This window comes from Excalfactoria chinensis, chromosome 2 (genome assembly GCF_039878825.1).
Source record: "Excalfactoria chinensis isolate bCotChi1 chromosome 2, bCotChi1.hap2, whole genome shotgun sequence".
In the NCBI taxonomy this organism is placed as follows: domain Eukaryota; kingdom Metazoa; phylum Chordata; class Aves; order Galliformes; family Phasianidae; genus Excalfactoria; species Excalfactoria chinensis.
The window spans coordinates 122,910,605-122,930,493 of NC_092826.1; the positions used below are offsets into that span (position 1 = coordinate 122,910,605).

At 40.9% G+C, this 19,889-nt stretch overlaps 1 protein-coding gene across 1 annotated transcript in view; it reads right to left on the bottom strand.

The window, feature by feature from the left end:
* The window catches only part of CUBN (cubilin), a 134,255-nt gene that overhangs the window by 72,970 nt on the left and 41,396 nt on the right, over positions 1–19,889 (bottom strand). The window contains 1 exon segment of the mRNA XM_072328892.1: positions 8,283–8,442. Within this exon segment, the coding sequence (XP_072184993.1) occupies positions 8,283–8,442 (160 nt within the window).

The window sequence follows — 19,889 nt, forward strand, 5'->3', positions numbered from 1 at the left end:
AAAAACTGAGGAACTGCAGGCTGGGCCTGCTGGCAGATCCTATACAGCAAGCACTTCACCCTCTGTTTTGCCATTCTTCTCACTAAGTATTTGCTTTGACAGCTGAACAAACTGAGATGCAGATTTAAAAACAAACAAAAAATAAACAGACAAAAAAAAAAAAACAAACCAAAAAACGACACTTTTTTTTTTTTTTTTTTTTTTTTTTAATCAACCTCTACCATTGTTTCATTGGTTCTAAAAAGCTGAATCAGTTTCAGCCCTGGTTGTTACTGACCTCAACTAACACACCAAGTAAGTCATCAAGTATGGGGAGGGCTTCCTATTGTTGCAAAAATGCCATCTCAGAGTTAATAAAATTAAAGACAATGCAACTTCTTTTAGCGCACTGAGCATGACTACAAGCTGGCAAGTCACAATGGATAAGCTGTCTGTCTGATTTTGGTGGATTTAAAGTTTTTTTTTCACTGAATTGTAACCAGGCAATTGTAAAGATGTGTCAGACTTGAAAAATTATGTCGTTTTTTTCTTTTTTTCAGATGAGAAATTACTGTCCCAGTCCCACCCTCCAGCCACTTGGGTGATTAAATTCTTGCATATTATGAGATGGTTTAAAATAAGCATGTAGATATGTTTACATATATGCAAATAAATAAATAAATATTTGACCAAATGCAGGCCCTGATCTGACAAAGTAGATGAACACCTGAAGCTGCAGCTTTATTATTACTTTATACAGATATAAATGGTTGCATTTGGCTCTTTTTGTTTGATTTTCTCACTGACCCAATCTCCAGAGAAGGGAAGCTGTGGGGTGGGAAGGCACAACATCCCTTTCCAGTTTCATGGCAAATTTAGACAGCAACATTCATCACGAAACATCATTTTCAAAGAAGCCAATGGAGTGCCTGTGTACTCATCAGATGCAAAAAGCAAAGTAATTTTGCATTTGGTCTGATTTCACATGAGTGTCACACTGTCTTGTAGTGTTTTGTTCATCTTCACATCATAAGCCCCCCAAGTGCTTCACTTAGTCACTAACTAACCTTTTACTAACATAGATTTGACAGAGTCACTTGAGTAAGAAAAGCCCACACTCCATCAATCTCTTTGGCTTGTCTCCAGAGGGCAGATTCTGTCACACAGCAAAAAAAGCCCCAAAATATTTAATAAAACCAAATAACAAACCACAAGCTGCATATTCCCAGAGGCAAATACTGTGGAATGTCAGAAGTGATAGACAGTATCTGTTCCAGAGCTTTTAGTTAGAGGAGACATTTATAACACAAAACCAATAAAATACCTTTCTGAACAAGCTCAATGAAGCCACACAGAATTTTAACACTCCTCTAATCTCTGCAAAGTCTATAAATAATTTGTTATGTATAGACTTTGCAGAGATTAGAGGAGTGTATAAAATAAAGGGTGGCTGTTAGGCCCTGGCATTATTTGCCACCATCTCTAGCATGGGGATCTTCCAGCTCCTCACTAAAAACTTGAGTTTGGCTCTTCCACAGTTGGCTCTGATGCTTTCTAGGACTGCAAAACACAAATCTATGAAAGGAAAGAAGAGCAGTACTTCTGAAAGAGTGGAACACATTAGGAGGCTGCTTTAAACTAAAGGGCCATGTAACTAACCGCAGGTATGTGGAAGATGTTTCCAGGCATGCCAGCTGCATTACACAGATCCAGTATAGATTGGAAAAAACACCTTTTAAACAGAATACTATCTGCAGTTGAGTAGCGGTTATCTACAGGTCTGTGCATGGCTGAGGATGAACCTATAGGATAGCTTTTTTTCCTCGTCTTGCTGCACACAATGCTTTATAATTCTGACTGGTTGCTTTCTTTTACAACTGGGAGGAAAAAAGTGTGTACAGGGAGAGTCCTACAAGTGAAAGTGCAGCATGAGCTACTCTCTTCCCTCAGAAGCAGGAGCAGACTGCAGAGCACTGAACAGGCCACCGTGCTCCCTGGGAAGCAGAAAGGTTTCCCAGCAGGCGGGCTGAGTGGCTGGGCTGCCCAGGGGTGGGGATGGGCAGGACTGGACTTTCAGCAAGCAAGAACAAAGCCAGTTGCTATTTATCAGCCTAAAAAAGCTGGGAACGTTTTAGAACTAAACAGGCAGTTATGACTCAGCTTCTCCTACTAAGAGTTTCCTGATAGCCACAAAGACATGTTTTTTATTTAAACCCAAAATGTCTCAGAGGAGTGGAAAACTTGTGTGCTGCCGTTTGAGGCACAGACCGTTCTTTTTCTGCAGCCTTGCAGGTAGCATTCAGATTAGTCACACTCTCTCTCCAGAGGGGTATATATTTGCTCTGAGCTCAATCGATATTCTATGGATGAAGCAAGTGAAGCACATGAATAAGAATGTCAAACTGTTGTCAATGTGCCATTTCTTTTCTTCCAACTACTAACGTTCCCAGAAAAGGTTTTCTTTTAAGTGCTCCAGGAAAGTGGAGGTCAATTGAGTCATTTCTTATAATGAACATGCAGAACTCATGTTGCCAAGCTTATTGTTAACAAACAAATAAGAAATGGCTTGAGTTCATGCCCAACTATTTGTTAAATAACACCTGAAAATTGACTCAGTGCTTTTTGCAAACATCTGAGCTTCACACCTACGCTATTCTGACTGACCTGCATACGGCAGCAAAAACCTCTGCAGCAGAGCATAAATGTAACACCAGAATAAACTCTAGCCATGTGGCAAAAAGCCTATACATTCTGTTTCTGCTCTTACATGGATGAGATAAGAGTGAGTTCTCATGTGCTTTTATTGGAAATACAGATGCTCGGCGTTGTTTACAAAATACAGAAATACGTCAAGGATTTAAAAAAAACCAACTGCTTGAAATTCAATACCTGCTTTATTCACTGTCTTCCCATTTCCACTGGCCACAAAGTTCTTGTAGCATTATCTTTTTCTTTGACTTGACCAAAGATACAAGCAACAGCAGAAATATTAACTAGCAGTACATATTATTTGTGTATTACCTATGGATTCTCTGCCTTAAGACACTTATTTTATGCTCTGAAATCTGATTTGGCTCTGAAATCAGACAGCCCAAATTAACAGATAAGGTAACAAACAAATCGTATTAATCTGAATGGTGTTCAGGCCAAACAGATATGTGTGAGGATAAGCATATGCACATACATTTACTCACATATATAAATACAAACTTATATATGCATGGATTATGCATTTAAGAGCTCATTCCATCCTTGGCATCACCAGTGATGGAACACAAACCTTCTCCCACTATTTATACCCGTCTTCAAACATCAGATTACGTTTTGCTTCTATTCAAATAAAGGGAGTTTTTGCTTTAGATGGCAACAAAAATTTAGTGCTTAACAAAAATGAGAGGGCAGAACCTCTAAATTGCTTCATAACTACAGACCGCAGTAAAACATACTTAGAAGTTTTTCACAGCACAGAAATGCGCGAGCTTGCTGTGTCTGGACAGCTACATGGACAGCTGCACTGTGGAAAACGTTCTTGCAGCTGAACTGCATGTGGCACACACCCGGTTTGTGCAGCTTTCCTTGTGGTCACTTTGGAAAATTCTGCCTTGCAGTTAAACTTTAAAAAAGTGCATGTGGGGGAATGTTTCAGCAGTGTAAAGGTCTTGGAATTCCCTTGAAAAATGCTTAAAACAGCTCCCTAACCTGGTAGTTAGTTGCTAGGACATCAGGCAACAAACAGAAAGCTCAGGAAACACATAACTTGCTGTTTTTGCTTTCCTCTGGCTAAAACCTTAGCAGTCGTTGAACATTGTGCAAGAGATAATTTATAGATGGCTTTCTGTATTACTGCCTGTTTGGTTAGCAGATGGTGTTCATTAAGCAAAGAAGAATCCCAATTCTCATAAATAATTATAGCTGAATACAGAAGTAGTAATCTGTGGAAACCTCTATTATTCACAAGGATTTCTGATTCATTCATGGCTATGTTTTAGCCACACTCTAGAACAGTCCCTCCCACAAAGCTTAAAGCAAATTGGCACCGTTCCTTTAAAATCAGTTAAGGAAATGAAAGGTTTCAGGGTTGTGCTCATACTGAAATATTTCAGTAAATGGTAACTGACTCTAGCTGCAAGGAGCATTTAGTACGAACATTCGTCTGCTCTATGCTAACACTTGCACAAAGTATAACTTGGACTCGATTCTGAAACCTTTTGCTCTCTTGAGTAGCTCTATTTTATAGAACATTATCCAATGGAGAAGCTGGGATAATGTTTTTCATGGAGGTTTATGATAGCAGGTAGAAATTCAAGTGAGAAAATGTTTTGGTTAGTTTTCTCCTAGTCTGTTAATTACATATATAGATTTCATTAGTTGCTTTTTTTTAAATCAGCCTCCTGAGTTCTGACATCTTCTACATGTTCCAATCTGAGGTCAGTAATATCTTGGATAAAGAAAAATTCCCAGAGACTTAAAAGACACTTTTAGGCATTTAAACAGGAGCTTGGAATCTCCCAAGATGCTGAATGGCCACAGTTTCTGTAGCAGCTGTCAGTGTTCAATGTCCCAAAAAGAAGCCCACTTTCTAGCTTATATTCTTAGACAGAGGGGAAGGGGTCAGCTTGCTGAAAAAAAGCAATAATTAATTCCTCATAATGTCTTATAGAGAATACGTCAGTGTTTATAATAGCCAGGCTGTGATACAAAAAGCCAGCTGAACACAGCACACCTATAATTCAAAGCAATAGTTCAAGTCATGGTAAGACCCCTTGAATCTCTTGAATCTCAGATCCAACATGATATAAAAAGACACTGAAAAGGAAGAGCCATTTCTGAAAACTGAACTATCACTGATTTTCCAAGGCTGCATAAAGAATCAAAACGAGAGTGAGAATTCAGGCTGAGGAAATCTGGGCCTCATCTCCCTTATTGATTGGCAATGCAATATTCTCTCCAGCAATCCTAATGGATGTCTGGCAAATATCTGCAGTGAACGGCTTCTGCATCTTAATCTAATATCTGTTTCTGTTGTGCTTCCCTGAAGAGCTTACAAACTATTTCACAATTTGCCTGCATATATACTGAGGAACAGTCTTTATTTATTGTATGCTTTTGAATAGCTTTCATCTTCCAAAAATATGAACCCAGTGTAACAAAAACTGCTCTCCTCATGAACCAAGTGGGTTTTCTCCATACCCTGTCCATCAGTCATGGCTCCCTAGGGAAATCCAATGGAACGAAGATGATGGCATAGGAAAAGAGCAATACTTTTGAGCTATGTTATTCATCTCTCAGCAGCGTGCTTTGTTTCTTTTTCATAGAGGGGAATTAATATGGCACAGAAAACAGAATAGCAAACACAGATTTTGACTACACTGAGAAGAGCCAACTAAATTTATAAGCTTTACTAACAATGAAGCAGACTAATAAGCAAGCTTCCAATGAAACACCCATATATATAAAGCAGCCCTCCTACACATACATTGCTTAATAAGGTAAGTGACGGGTCTAGGAAATATGTGTCTTCTCGGATAGTGACAGTTGTCACTGGTGTAATTTTGCACCCAGAGACCTTTGCCCTTTTGGCCTCCTGAACTTTTTTAAGAAAAGCAATTCAGCTGGTATGCCATCTTTGCTACAGCCAGACTGCTACCAAGAGTTTGTTCTTACACAAAGGGCCAATATGTGTCCCCAAATATATTCATCTGTATTAAGCTTCCTCATAAACAACAGAAATTGAATGAGCACCTTGCAGATTCAAGCTTTTCTCTGGTAAGTGCAGCTTAATCGCTGAAAGGCATTTAGATGAACAGTGTTATTACAGAACCAAAAACACATTTAAATCCATTTCTTTGCACTTTAACTTTTTATGCAAGTTAAAATTATACAAGACACTTTAAAGACTAACAGCATTCCCACAAGATCAATTCTCTTTCAGAAAGCCTACAGATTAGGTTTCCTTCAGCAGCCCAAGTCAGCAACTGAAAAGATGCGAATGTTTCAAATCAAAACATTTCAGATTCGTGCCAGGCATGTTAGCTGAGGCTCCTCACGCTTGTTCTTGATGCAGTCTTTCAGCTTTTTGAGATCACTTCGTAACTCCTAGCAAAGCTACCCAGAAGGAATGTCTGAAGTGAACTGTATAAGACCCTTGGTGGCAAACCCAACTGCTGCTCTTTGATCACCAAAGAATGTGAATGTCATTGATGTATTTCTCATAGATGCTTCACAGCTGCCAGTTAAGGAGCACATGAACAGCCTGAGAAATAGTTTACAGGAGCTTGAACTCTAGAGCATACATTTGTCATTTGAGCAAAAGCAAAAGTCTCCTCTTTGCATATATGTATAGACATTGTCAGGTGAGATGTTAGCAGACTGTGTTTAGCTTCCCTTGCCCTCAAAGAAGGAACATGAATGCTTTACTATGAAATTCCCAGCCGAAAGGCATCTCCTGCTGAGCTCCTCTACAGCAAGGGAAATTCTCTGCTAAGGATTTTGTACATTAAAAAGATTTTCAGAAGGGAGAAGTGAGCATTGCGCCCAGACCACAACAACATATCTAATTTTATCCAGCTCATGGCAGCAGCATATACTCTGACAACAGGCACCAAGGGTAAGAGGGCTACCCATATTTGTGCATGTCACCAATCTAGAAAAGAAGAAAAGGAAGTGCCTACAACATACAGACAGAAGATGACTGTGGTCATCTGTGGAGGAACTTGCACTCGTATTACAGGCTGTCAGGAGTCACAGCTGTGACGTTCAGAGCCAGCAATGACATTCCCTGGGAGCCAGCCCTATCTGATCCCACATATCCTGCTCTGCTGCTCATGCACAGTCCCACATTAGCAGCCTGGGCCCTGCACAGCATGCGGTTTTGTGTCCAGGAGCTCAGGAAGGGGCAGTGCTGGCTGACAGAGAAGTGAATGTATCAGTGCAGAAAGGGAATGCAGGGGGTGGGAGAGTCCGGGAAATGATTGTATGGGGGAGGTGGAGGGAAAGCAAAAGAGTGCTTACCATGCAGGCAGATTTTGGAAAACTCTAAGAGCTTTAGAAAAGCAAGTTAACCCAGAACCATGGCTACTGTATGAAGCTGATGTCATCTGGCTCTGTGCACAAAAGCCCCCACTTTTTCTTCTTTTGTGTAGTCCCAGGATGACATCAGCTCAAAGCACAAGAACGTACCTTTGTGCTGCAGCACTTCCCCTGCTGGCTCCTGACACACATCTCATTCCTCCTGCTTATGGCCCTCCTTTGCCCAGAAATGCTCCCTGACCCCCACTGAATGCCAAACAGCACTGTCTAGTCAGACAGTGCTCTGGGAGCCCAGGAGCGCCAGCACTCCACGGCAGCACAGAAGAGCTCCTATTCAAGCAATGTATAGCATGCCCTACACCTCAGCAACCCACAGTGGGGCCTCTGCAGCCGATTTCAGCTGCTTTACAATGCTGTCAAAGTTGAATGGTGTGAACTGATTAGACAGACAGGGTAACTGTGGCTATTTAATTATTTTAGAGGCTGGATCCTCTTTGATGGGATATACAGTGGCATATGATTTAATCGTGTTACAGTCCAATATTGCCATTAAATAAGCAGAGTGAAAAAATAACATCTGTAGCCTAATTTACAAAGAAATTGCAAACATAGTTTGCAGTCGTACGATCATTAACAGATTGGTTTATAATTGGCATGCATGCTTGCTATTTAACAAGGCCTGCGACACTCTGTGACATGCAAACACAAGAGGAAGAAAAAAACAACAACATCCAAAGCACATCCTGGCCAATGTTATTTCATGCAGAGAAAGGAGGGGTGCTGAATGAAGGGAGGACTGGAAGTGAACACTCTGATCAAAAAAAAAACAGCACCAATAAAGAAAACCAGAGAGAATTCTGCACTGGAAAAACAAGTCTACAGAAATCAGGCAAACAGAGTCGAGCGCTTCCCATTAGATTGGCCAAGTAGCCTGTTAACAGAGTAATATCTCTATTAATATGTCCTTTAATATTTCCTATTAATAGATTATATCTCTTTTTCAGCACTACAGTTCTGCAGATGCTCCTCATCCCTGTGCCCTTTTCCACAGATGAAAATATTCTGCTTCAAGCCTGTGATGCCATGATCTTCAAAGGTGTGCATGTGCAGAAGCATTCACTGGAAAAGTACTTAAGCAATTATAAGGAAATGCAATGTTTTCAAGGCTGTAACAGGTTATTTCTACTTAGCTGACAGTGAAGCAGCATACGATGGAACTCTCCTGCCCATGTGTGGAAGAAAACACTTCTGCAGAGGAAGCCTGGTTAACTTACCGTTAATATGCCACAGCATCTGGAAGCCACTTCTAGCTTGCCGTCCATCAGAATAAAATTCCACATGAAGACTGGTGCCCGTGGTGTTCCCTGCCAGCGGAAGAGACTGTCCACAGAAAGTACCTATCAGGTTGGACTGTACATCAGGCCCATCATAAAGCTGAAATGAAACAAAGAATACACAAGTGAGTAAAAAGCGGCTTCTCAGTTCTTAGTGTAAAGGATGGCAAAGAAAGCAATGAAGTTTCTAACACTGGCCACCCTTACACAGCAGTGCAAACTTCAGGCGGAGTGATTTGAATGTAACAGTGAACGAAGGTAACCACAATGCATATTAATACCTGGGTATGCAATGAGCAAAGTAGGAAGGTTTCTGTTTTGATATGTTGTATTGAGGTTACTGGGGAAGAAGAACAACAACAACAAAAGTGGCCAAAAAAACAACAAAAAAAGTCCTCAGTCCAATTTGACTATGCATCTAACATGCCCAGTGCCTCCAAACCCTTCAGTGATAACTCATATTATGCCTTTATCTCTTCAACACACTCAGATAATTTCCCTAGGAAATGATGGCGCATATCAAGCAGTTGACATCACCACAGCCTCATGGAGCAGTGATGAAAAACTGAAAACAAAAAGTAAAGTGAATCCTCAAAATCCTCCAAGTAAACTTTACATGTGTTTGCTTATTGTGACACGATCATATGGTAGCGTCCTGCCTTGGAGGAAAAGTGGACCGAATCATGATTTCTAAACTTTTGTACCTAGAGACGTTATATGCTTTATCTGCAAGTCATGTTCTACAGGACAACATTTTGACAGGCAGGGTGTTGGCTGATGTAGCCAGCTTAAAAATCTTTCTGTCCCCCAAATACAGATGAGAATTCCTCCATCCTACTCTTAAAACATTATTTAAAAAATAATAATAAAAAAATAAAATAAAAAAAAATTAATTTAAAAGATAATTTAAAAAAATATATCCTGTATTTACTACATTTAAATCTTGAAACCTGAAGTTAGTTATATACTCAAACTTCAACAAAAATACTTAAGACATGTTTTGATAGAGTGGGTGCTCAGAACCTCATCAGTTGTCTCCAAATGGTTTTAAAGGCTCTTTCCTACCCTATCGTTGTGACTTTTTCATGTTCAGTAAATCACACTGAATATGCATCTTAGTTCTTCACCTAATATTGTAATGCTCAGTGAGGAGGAGAGATATGGAGATTTGGTTCAGGGAGAAAGATATGTAAACCTGGTAGAAATTAGACATAACTAAATCGAATTTGACTTACGATATCAGGTCACCAGTGGTTGTCTGCCATGAGTTGCTTTACTTTTCCTTGTTATGTTACAATTGTGATAGTTTAGAATAACAGAAACTCTCATGCTTTCCTATCACTTTGCCACAATTCACCTGATCTGTCTCACAGAAGAGCACACCTTCCTAACACAGCCCAGCAAATTACCAACACAGAAACCATGTCTGAACATTCTCACTGTGAATTTTTGGCACGCTACCTTTAAGAATTTAAACAAAAAATTTTCTCTGTTCTGAAGCCATCGCCATAAAATTCTCCCCACGTGAAGAATCAAACCTGGGAGCTCAAGAAAGCAGCCAAGGGTTATTTATCATTGTTTTCTATTATTTGAACTTCTTTTCCAAATATTTCTAATTAAACTAACAATTCTCCTACACTGAATGCTGATATTACAGGAGTATGATACTACAGCAAATACTGATTAATCATGCTAGCTTCTAATTTTGCCCATTTTCTAACACTCTCACATGGTAATGAAGCCCTCAACTCTTCTGTTCACAAAGCTGTGCTCACAGAACTGTCAGAAACCTTGTTGCTGACTTAAGGCATAGTTGGGAGCCAGAAATCTACTCAAGTAGATTCAAGTCCTCGAGCTGATAGTCAAGTTTGAAAAGCTTTCTTTAATAAAAAATAAATTGGTTGCAGTTCAGCCAGAAGTTAGGGGCAAGTTGTTGGAATAATTCTACGGTAATATTCTGTGGCTTATTTTATGGCTGATGAATGTGATTTTGTTTCATTTTCAATCTTCTGAGGCCATGAAATGCCCTGAGCATGAGAAACGTATTGGAACTTGAGAACTGACACTGGGTGAAATCAGGAAAGCTTTAAAGCCTCTAGTTATAGACTGACTGCTGGTAGCTCTCACAAAGACTCGATCAGATGTGTTTGAGATCAAATACAAAATTGGCTTAAAGATTAGTAAAAAGTTGCATCCATCTGTATTCTCCCTAAATGCAAAGACTGACAAACAGACAAGCTGCCCCACACCCAGCATTACAGTTATGACCTTCTACCAAACCACGCTGAGAGTTTTGCACATTCTTTTATGGCTTAAGTTCAGCAAAATGAAATATAGTCAGATCCAATTAGCTTTTCAATAGTACTACTCCCTTCGATAGCCTTGTGGTATATACTACTCACATTTCTGTGGCTTGAAGCCACAGAAATCTTACACCAGAAAAACATGAATAGAGAAGAATGAATCAATGTGGAGATAATGAATCCTAGCTGCAAATGAGAAGCAAAAAGACACATACGCAATGATCAGACGTTAGCATTAGTGGCTCCAATGAAAAAAATACAAACAAGCCCAACAAACCGATAAAGAGCTACAGACTAAGTCATACCCAGAAACTTTCAAATCAAAACAAAAAATACAAAAAACGAGCTTTATGAGCCTCCTGTAACTTTGATTTGTCAAGGGACTGTTATTTTTATTTAAGACAGCTAACGTCACATTTCTATGTAATTTCCCCTGAAAACAGCCAGTGTTTTTTCAAGATACAAATAATGGTTTCTATGGCAATCCCTTCACACAGTGCTGCCCCGTGGCTCTGGGTTCAGAGTGGCGTTTCACAGGAAACATGAGAGCCTGCCCAGCTGTAACTCATTGAGAGGGGCAGAGCCACCACTGCTAGAATTACAACACTTTTTTCAAGCTGTCTTTCACTTATAAATGAAGGGAACAGCTGTGTGGTTTCACAAAGCATTTTGAACTTCTAAAACCACATTTTGCTCTCACAGAAATATCAGCAAGTGAAACCAAAGCTGAACACAGATCTCCCGAGCCTTGATTTCTCTCTGCATCTCAGAGGTAGTGTTTCTCATGTAAGGGCCTACCTTGTCAGCTGTGCTGCCCTGATCTGCTGCACATTGAGGACAATTCTTCCCTCATGCAACACAAGGCACAGCACTCCCTCAATCTGTGTAGGACAGCAGTGTTTCAGGGCAGTTTGCTGGCCCCTCCAGCAGCGCACTGACTCCAGAAACTGGGGAATGGGCTCCCTCCTAGCACTGCTTACTGGGAAGGAACTTGCTCCCTTTCTGTGCATATATCTGTTTTGTAATTTATTTGCTCAGACCTTCTAGACTCCATCACAAAATCCAAGGGCTTCATAAAGATCGTGGCAGATTATACAGCATGCAACATTTGCAAACATTGCAGCAATTAAGATCCTTAGCATCGCAAAATATGAAAGCTCCCCTTCAGCTGCTCCCTTCATTCAAACAGCAGCCCAGCAGTACCAGAGTGCTACATCCAAGCAGCAGCACCAGATCTAGGCAGCACTGAAGTACCTTCAGATAAGTCATTAGGGATAGGCTCAATAATTGCTGCGGGAAGCTCCTTATCAGGCTACCCAAGACCCATTGTATAGGCTGACAGTGAGTGAGCAGGGGAGGTACTAGCTCCCGAAGGGCTGAAAGCTGAGGGACTGCCCAGCAGCTGAAAGCCATCTCATGTGCCTTGAAGCTGAGCTGTGACAGCAGCTAACCAAGGCTGTAGAAAGCACTCAGTGAGGGTAGCTCCCCAAAGAGGCTCAACGGTCACCAGTGGTTTATGGCTTTCTGACTTTTAGCCTGGAAGCATGTCATCAACGCCAGCAATGATGACCTGAAGGCTACAGCTGTTCACGTCTCTTTGGAGAAGCAAAGCAAAGCAAATCAGCATGAACTACACCAGAGAAGTTCACTGACAGAACTGGAATAAGGGCTCAAAGAACAGAGCTTACTGAAAAATGGAGCTTCTGCTGCATGGAAAAAAGAAAACAAATGGAAGGACAGAAACTCTGAAGATGTTCCATTTGGGCGTACTCAAAGAGGAGATATTTTGCTAGCCAAAAGCCTTGTCCAGCTTATTTCCTCTTGCAACGTGAGTCTGGCAGGCACCTTCATAACAGGATGTGGGGCTCTACATACTCAGGGTTCCTAACAGAATACTGGCTTTGCTTAGGACAAAACTTTAATATTGTTTTATTGTTTTAGATAATCTTATTTCTGTGAAAAGGGATATTTTCTTCATTAAAAAAAAGAATTACATATATATATATATATATAAAAGAAAAGAAAACCTCCAGTGTATTATGCTTCAGTAAAAATCTACTCAGTAACATTTGTTAGGCACAATCCATCGTCTTGATCCAGAGATGGTAGGTTCATCAAAGGCAAACTTCCAGTTTCATATGAAGCTATAAGCCATCCTATTAAGACCAACAGTTCTCATTTTTATTGTCAATAATTCTATTACCAACAGATAATTCTATTATATATTGTCAATATTACTATTGCCAGATATCATTAATTTGTTATATAATTAGGAATAATTGCATCAATTATTCTTTCAGTTGGAGTCTCAATACATGTTGCTTGTAGTCTTAAAAGCTTTTGTACAAGGATTAGCTGCAAGAGGCCTGGAGTAGACTTACCAGAATTCAGGAAAGGGGCTTGCACCTGGGATCAGGCCAGCATGACTATCACTGTCCCAGTGATCACAGGAGTAGCCAGAAACATCCTCAAGGAGTTGTTCTGACACATACTAACTTCCCTTTCCTCTCAGAAGTGGGAAACCTGTCCTGGGATTGTTTCAATTGATCTAAATATTACAGGCAGTGATTACAGGTGGCAGATTTTCATGAATGGGTAAGTTTTTAAGAAGGAAGTTGTGATGACATCATATCAAATCTGTTTCCAGAAAACAAAGTGATGCAAAAAACAGACAATATAATCAACATCCAGAAAGAGATCACCACTAATTGTCAAAGCAAGAATCAGCACGGATAAAAACAGACCATTTCTACGCAGCACATGAGAAGAAACAGTGTACAGACTTGAGAACCTGCAGGCCTGTCAACCAGAGAAAAAAGGGAAACTAATGCTGCAAGATGCAGCACATTGCTCTGGCTTGGCACCACAGCAACAGTTTTCACAGACACAAAGCCAGTTTAGGACTTCCAGTGATGTAATAAGCTGAGCCTTCTTATTTCTGCACAAACAGTAGAAAGACAGAAGGCTGTGTTTGCATTTGCATGATGAAAAGTGTTCACAATTACCCACAGAAAAAAACCCTTCCTAAGAACATTTTAATACAACTATTTAAGTATGTTTATGTCCTGGATGACCCTTTATAAAACTCCTTGCTCAACTGCAGGCAACTTCATTGCCATTGAGCAGACACCTTTCCTTCACTAATCAACTATTTTTAATCTCTTAACTATTTTAATCTCTTTGGGATTGAACTAACATAGGAAAACATATAATGTCTAGCTTTGCGATCGTAAGAGTTGTATCTGAGACTGTTTTCTCCCATGACCTGAGCCTGAAATACACAGAGCCCTTTGAAATTTTTAGGTAAGGTTAAATTTCACATTGGATTACAGTGACATGTTGGAAAGAAATTGTCACCTCTTATGCTACTGTTTTCTACCTCCTCGGAGGAAACAACAATTTCTGACTGCAGGCAAATCTGCTCATTTCTGTCTTTCTAAGAAAGACTTATTTCTGCAAATGATAGAAAAATAACAACTATATTCAACAAGGCTTTGAGTTTCTTATAAGAATGGAAGAAATGCAGGGTGTTTCTTGGGATGAAATTGTAAGATTGTTCTAGATATCAGAGAAGGACGCAATATCCCTACTGCCACGCTGGTTGGATGGAGAGGCCCCAGTGACATACAGTGAGGCAGTCCTGCAGCCTCACTAAGCGCACAAGATGAAGCAGGATGAGCCAAAACATAGCAGTGTCTTGCTGACCCCAGGCTGCTCAGGATCAGTGCCCATGTTGCAGTGGGACCACACATGCCTGGTCACAAGGCTATGGCTATTTTGGTACTACGTCTGCTTTCCTCAATGCCTTGGAAGTCAGGGAGGTTCCACTGCAGTGAGAAGTCACCCATGGCAGAGGGAGCGGGACTACTGAGCCTGGGATGTTGAAAAGCCCAGATGGGTCAGGGCAGTATGATCCTCACATGCTTTGCTAACCCACATGAGCCAAACTACCAGCACAAGCAGCAGCACCACACTGACGCAGCCAGAGGGAGAGATCCTCTCTGGGAATCACCATTTCAGAAAATCTGCATCATATGTAACTACGGCAGTGGAGAATAGTTACAAATGAAGGTGCAGAAAACGAGAAATGCTCTTTCCAGTTATACTTTCAAGAAAACAAAACCACCTACTTAGGGAACAGCAGGAAGGGAAGGGAGAAGACCTTCCCCAAAGTTCAGAAGGTTTTTTCCTGGCTTGTCTGGGTGCTTCCTGAAGTGAGGCAAGCTTTGAACAGGCCAAGTGGGGCTTCTTCTGCCACTATGTCACTTTGCACCATGATGTTTGTGCTCAGTGGGATAAGCCCCTTCACTGTGCAGATAGCCTTACTCACTGGCCAGACTTTCTAGCAAAATTTGGAGGACAAAGGTTGAACAGAAGAGACAAGAATCTAACAGCAGATGGGTCCCAGGTGCCATTTTCCCAGCAAGGGGCATCAGTTGCACATGCTAGTATTTCACAGTCACTCTACAGCATTTCTTCCTGAAGGTACTGGCTATGTCACATTGCTCTGAGCTGGCAGGGCGTGGAAAGCAGAGCTCATGAGTCTGACTCATTTTGTGAGGCCCAGAGAAGGGTTTCTGCTCCTTCCTGTGCCACTCGTGCTTCTTGTCATCTGAGGCTGCATGCATCATGCAATCCTTTCACCACTGACAAATTTAGCAGCCTTGATGTCTTGGGTTTTTTGCTTTTTTTTTCCCCCCTATCTGCTTCTCAGTAACCTTTCAAGCAGTCAAGCCAAACACTACTTCAGTTCCAGCAATGCAGGCAAATAGGAAAACAGAAAAATCTTCCTCAGCCCTGAGCCAGACTTGTACATGGCAAGCAGCTTTTTGGTCCAGTATTCTCCTTTTCATGACTGTCCAGAGAAAATCAATGCAAGGGCTAGATTTCCTTGTGCATCAGTGGTAAGCCCTGCTACAGAGACCTGAAGAGTACTGTCGCTTTCACCCTTATTATCTTGCACTGACGAATGTTTGTAGAGGCTCGCAGACCCCTAAAGGAACTCAGAAAAGGGCTGGCCTGCTGCCAACTTGCATGGTTATGCATTAATGGATATCACTGCCAGCTGGCCAGCAGGCTGTAAATTGATGTCTGCATGCAGAACCTGGATGGGTATATTTAATATATCGTCTGCTTCCCCAGGGTGAGGTACTACCGGTAACATTTTGTAAATCAATTCATGGCCCTAAGCAAAGCCACTCTCTGTGCTTGGAGAATTTCTGCAGCACTTTGGAAAGTCATAAATAAAATGTAATAATGATTATCTCCTCATATGGTTTAAGTATATTTACTAATTACAAGCAAAGAAGAGAACAAAACTAGATAAGAGTAAGCTTTTTTCCCCCCTCAATCTGTGATAATAAAAATAAAAGAGGATGACCAACTAAACACAAGCAGCAATTATCTAATACATGATTCCCAGATGGAGAAAAAGGATGTTGTGGCATATCCTTGGAATGCTGCTGTAGCTTAAAGAAGAAAAAAAACCACAAGGACATATCCTGTCACCACCAGAAAGGAAATGAAGTAGTTCTCAGGAGCAGATGCCATGTTAATTACTGTACTCATTTGATAATATCTATATATAAAGAATCCAATGATATCTTCACCACCCAAGGCTAATCACTCCAGACTGGTTAAGTGGACTGGCAATAAACAAGCATGGAAGCACTTTATTCCAAAGAGAAATAATGTCCTGCCCTGCACCAGAAAAAAAGGCCACTATGGTTATCGAGCAGACAGTTGCCCCCATAATATGTGTTTTCACATTGATTCAACAATGATTCCTTTGGGTTAATGGTAATTCCATCCTCGCCACTATACTAATGTGCTGCACAAGCCAAATGGCTGAGAATTAGACATCTCTGAAACTTGTCTTGCCTCACAACATTTTACTGTCTGCTTATCAGGCTGGAGGCATATTACAAAAGAATGTGCAAAGTTTCCCCTGTGCTTATAAAAGCAGATACTTAAAAGACTGGACTTCCAGGGAAGGTTTTATGCTGTGAGAAGAAGAACTTAAAGGGAAGTTTTTACTGACGGACAGGAAGATTAGTTTCTTGAGTAAGAAGGGAGTAAATTACAATCGTACTGCAAAATTCTGATCTTCAGGCAGTAATGTTATGATCTTATTTATAAAATAGCTTTGCTTCTTTGGAGATTATGTTCTGTCATACTAAACAAGAAGGTAATTCATCACTAAAGATAGAGGGACTAAATGTGCGCTTGTTCAGTTAATAACCTGGTGAGCGTAGAAGGAGGAAGACATTTCTGTGACATTGTCTGCAGTATCTCACTGACTTCAGCTTGATGACTCCTCTAGAAAGACTAATGTTAGGTTGTTAAGCCAAGCCACAGCACGCAATATAATTTAAAGAGCATCCAATCTAATTACAGTTAGTCCAGCATCACAAGGAAACAGTCTGCTATTCAACATGCCTTGTAGCTGATCGTTGCCACTCCTGCAAAAGCCTTTATCACAAGCAATTCATCATCTATTATTGAAATTTCACTATAAGGCTCTTTGCAAAATGTTAGACATCCTGTGAGCATTACTAGCCATAAGCCAACATCTTCTGACAGGCCATGTTATATAACCCACTGCGCAGTTGTTGAGAAAGTGCTTTAAGCAACCATGACTAAAGTCTGCAGGTTGGCCTCTCTCCTCAACTTCTGGCACCTAAGCACAAGGGCAGAAAATTATCACCAAGTTGGAAGGACAGGGCTTGCTCCCTCCTACCTGGTGCAGGCATAAATCCACACAGGTGCTGCAGCAGTGGCAATGCAGGCCTGGCCCAAGATTAAACAAGGCTCCCTCCACCAAAAAGAAACACTGCTCACCATAAGTAATGCTAGACAACAGCTGCTAACAGCAGACTGGCTTGCAAGAAGCATCCCATGATCAAAGGAGTATGGGAAATAGGTAATGCAATACGCAGCTGATTTCTCATTGCACGGCTCTGACTGCATTTCAGTCTGAAACACCAGACATCTTTTGGACATCCGTCTTGTTCTTCACCTCTCATTTGAAGGTGAAGTAATTGTATGAACCGTTATTTGCTCTATGTGATGATAACATCTTTGGTAACTGCCAGCCACAAGGAATATCTGTGTGTCAGAACTTTTGGTTTTATCATTATTCTACATATTTAATTTCTGACTCATGTGTAGACTAAGCCAGGGAGCAAATACAAATGAATGTTTCCTATGTGCAAAGTGAATTAATCATGAGGCAAAACACTCTTACAGTGCACGTGGGTTTGGGTCAGAAGCATAAGCCACAACTAAACACAAAGCTGAAGAACAGGCCCTTTTCCAGTGTGGAGGCTGGGACCAACCCACAGTGTCTGGGCCAGAAGAACCAGGAGCACAGCCTTCCCTACCAATCATCATTGTTCTTGCCTTTAGAACTTAGAAAGGTTAGAAAAAGTAAAAAAATAAAAAAATAAAATAAAGTCAGAGTTCTAGTTTACACACTAACAACGTCATAAAAATACATCCACATGCACTAAATCTTTTTCTCCCACTAACTTAAAAGCAGATTTGCTCTTTGTTTTCTTTTGCAGCTGCTATTCCTTGATTGTACTCTGCTCAGGCAGGTCAGCTGCCATAACACCACTGCAGCATTTCATCTTGTCTTCCTGTATCACTCATTTCTTTCCCTTAATCCCTTTGCCACCACATCCAACACAAAAACTTGCCCCCATCCTTCCAATCACCAGCCTCCTCACAAGTATATGCAACTGTTGTCACTGCTACCTGCCATGGTTCACCAGGCTGTTACTGTTGGGGCAGTCACAGAGCAAAGAAACGAGTACGGTGCTGCTACCTATTGTGAACGACTGGAGTGGAAGGGGGGGGAAGGGAAAAGAGGTACCTAAAAGCCCTTAAGCAAAGAGAGCACCTGATCAGCACTCAGTTCTGTGAGTGGAGCAATAAGGAAACTGCCTGAGCAGAAGCTTCCAGTTTCCTCCAAGAAAAAGCTGAAAGGCTCTGGCACATGGTTCAGACATTACCCATTTGGACTGCAGGGAACAGGATTAAACCTCTGTTTCCCCAGTGTTGTAGTCAGAGCATCAGAGCTTTCCCCTCTTAGGCCTCTTTGCAATAAGCAAATTTCAAAACTAGCATGTGACAGAAAAGTAATTTTATCTCAGCCAAGCAGCCATGAGTTTAGTGGGGTTTTTAATTAACATTTTTTTCCCTCTAATTTGCAGTGCAGTTATATGGATTTCAGACAGACAAGTCCTAAATATCTGCAGACTGCCGAGAAAGTCAGCTGCACATTTATTCCAGATGATTTCCCTGTTCCCCCTATACCACAGAGCACACCACAACCTCGCCCATACACTCCCCTTTTTCAATACAGGGTGAGAGCAAACACTATTCAGTGCCCTGGCTGCTTCAACCTTGTCCTCCTCTTTTTTTTTTTTAACACTATGGCACATATTTGTCCAGCATGCAAGAACCAAATGAGAGCATTTTTCCAAGTAGTATTTCTTAATGGCATTTGGAGAAGGATTTCTGCAAATAACGCAATATGAATTGCAAATTAAAGCCCTCTTAACACTCTTCCGTGACTCTGTTTTTCCCTTGCGTTTTCCTCTTTATAACTCTTTCAGTCTGTATTTTCTTTGATTGGAAGCAATGAAGAATTGTTAGAACAAAAAACACTTCTGCTCTCCATCTCTTCCCTCCCTCTGATACGTTTTATTTCTGTTCTTTTAAGTGCTTTGGATCAGGTCCTTGCCTCTGGCACTATTCCTCCAGCCTTGACTTACATCTAGAATAGCATCTTCTGGCAAGTCTGTTGCTCTTCTCTGGCTGACTACTGTGCACAGGGCTCCTGCCTTTCACCGATCAAGGGTTTCAGCATCTGGAGTCCAGCACTGCCCTCTCCACTTGGCTCCACTTCTTCATTTTCGCTCACAAAACCGAGCCAGAGTTTAAACAACTTCTGCTAGCACTCAATACAAATACAGTGCTCCCTTGTTTATTTTCTCTGCATGTCTATTATTTCTTTCAGTTCCTGGCCAAAACCAGAATAAATCTGGAAGAACACCACTTTTTTTTCTTTTTTTTTTTCTTTTTTTCTTTTTTTTTTTTTTTTTTTTTTTTGCTAGTTCATTATTGATTTCTTTGAGCTGTGAACACTGGCATAAGGAAGCATGGGGAGTGAGGGAAGTCTAGACGAAGTATGTTAGCCCAACACTAGGCCTTTTGCTTGGCTTTCTGCAACTCCCCA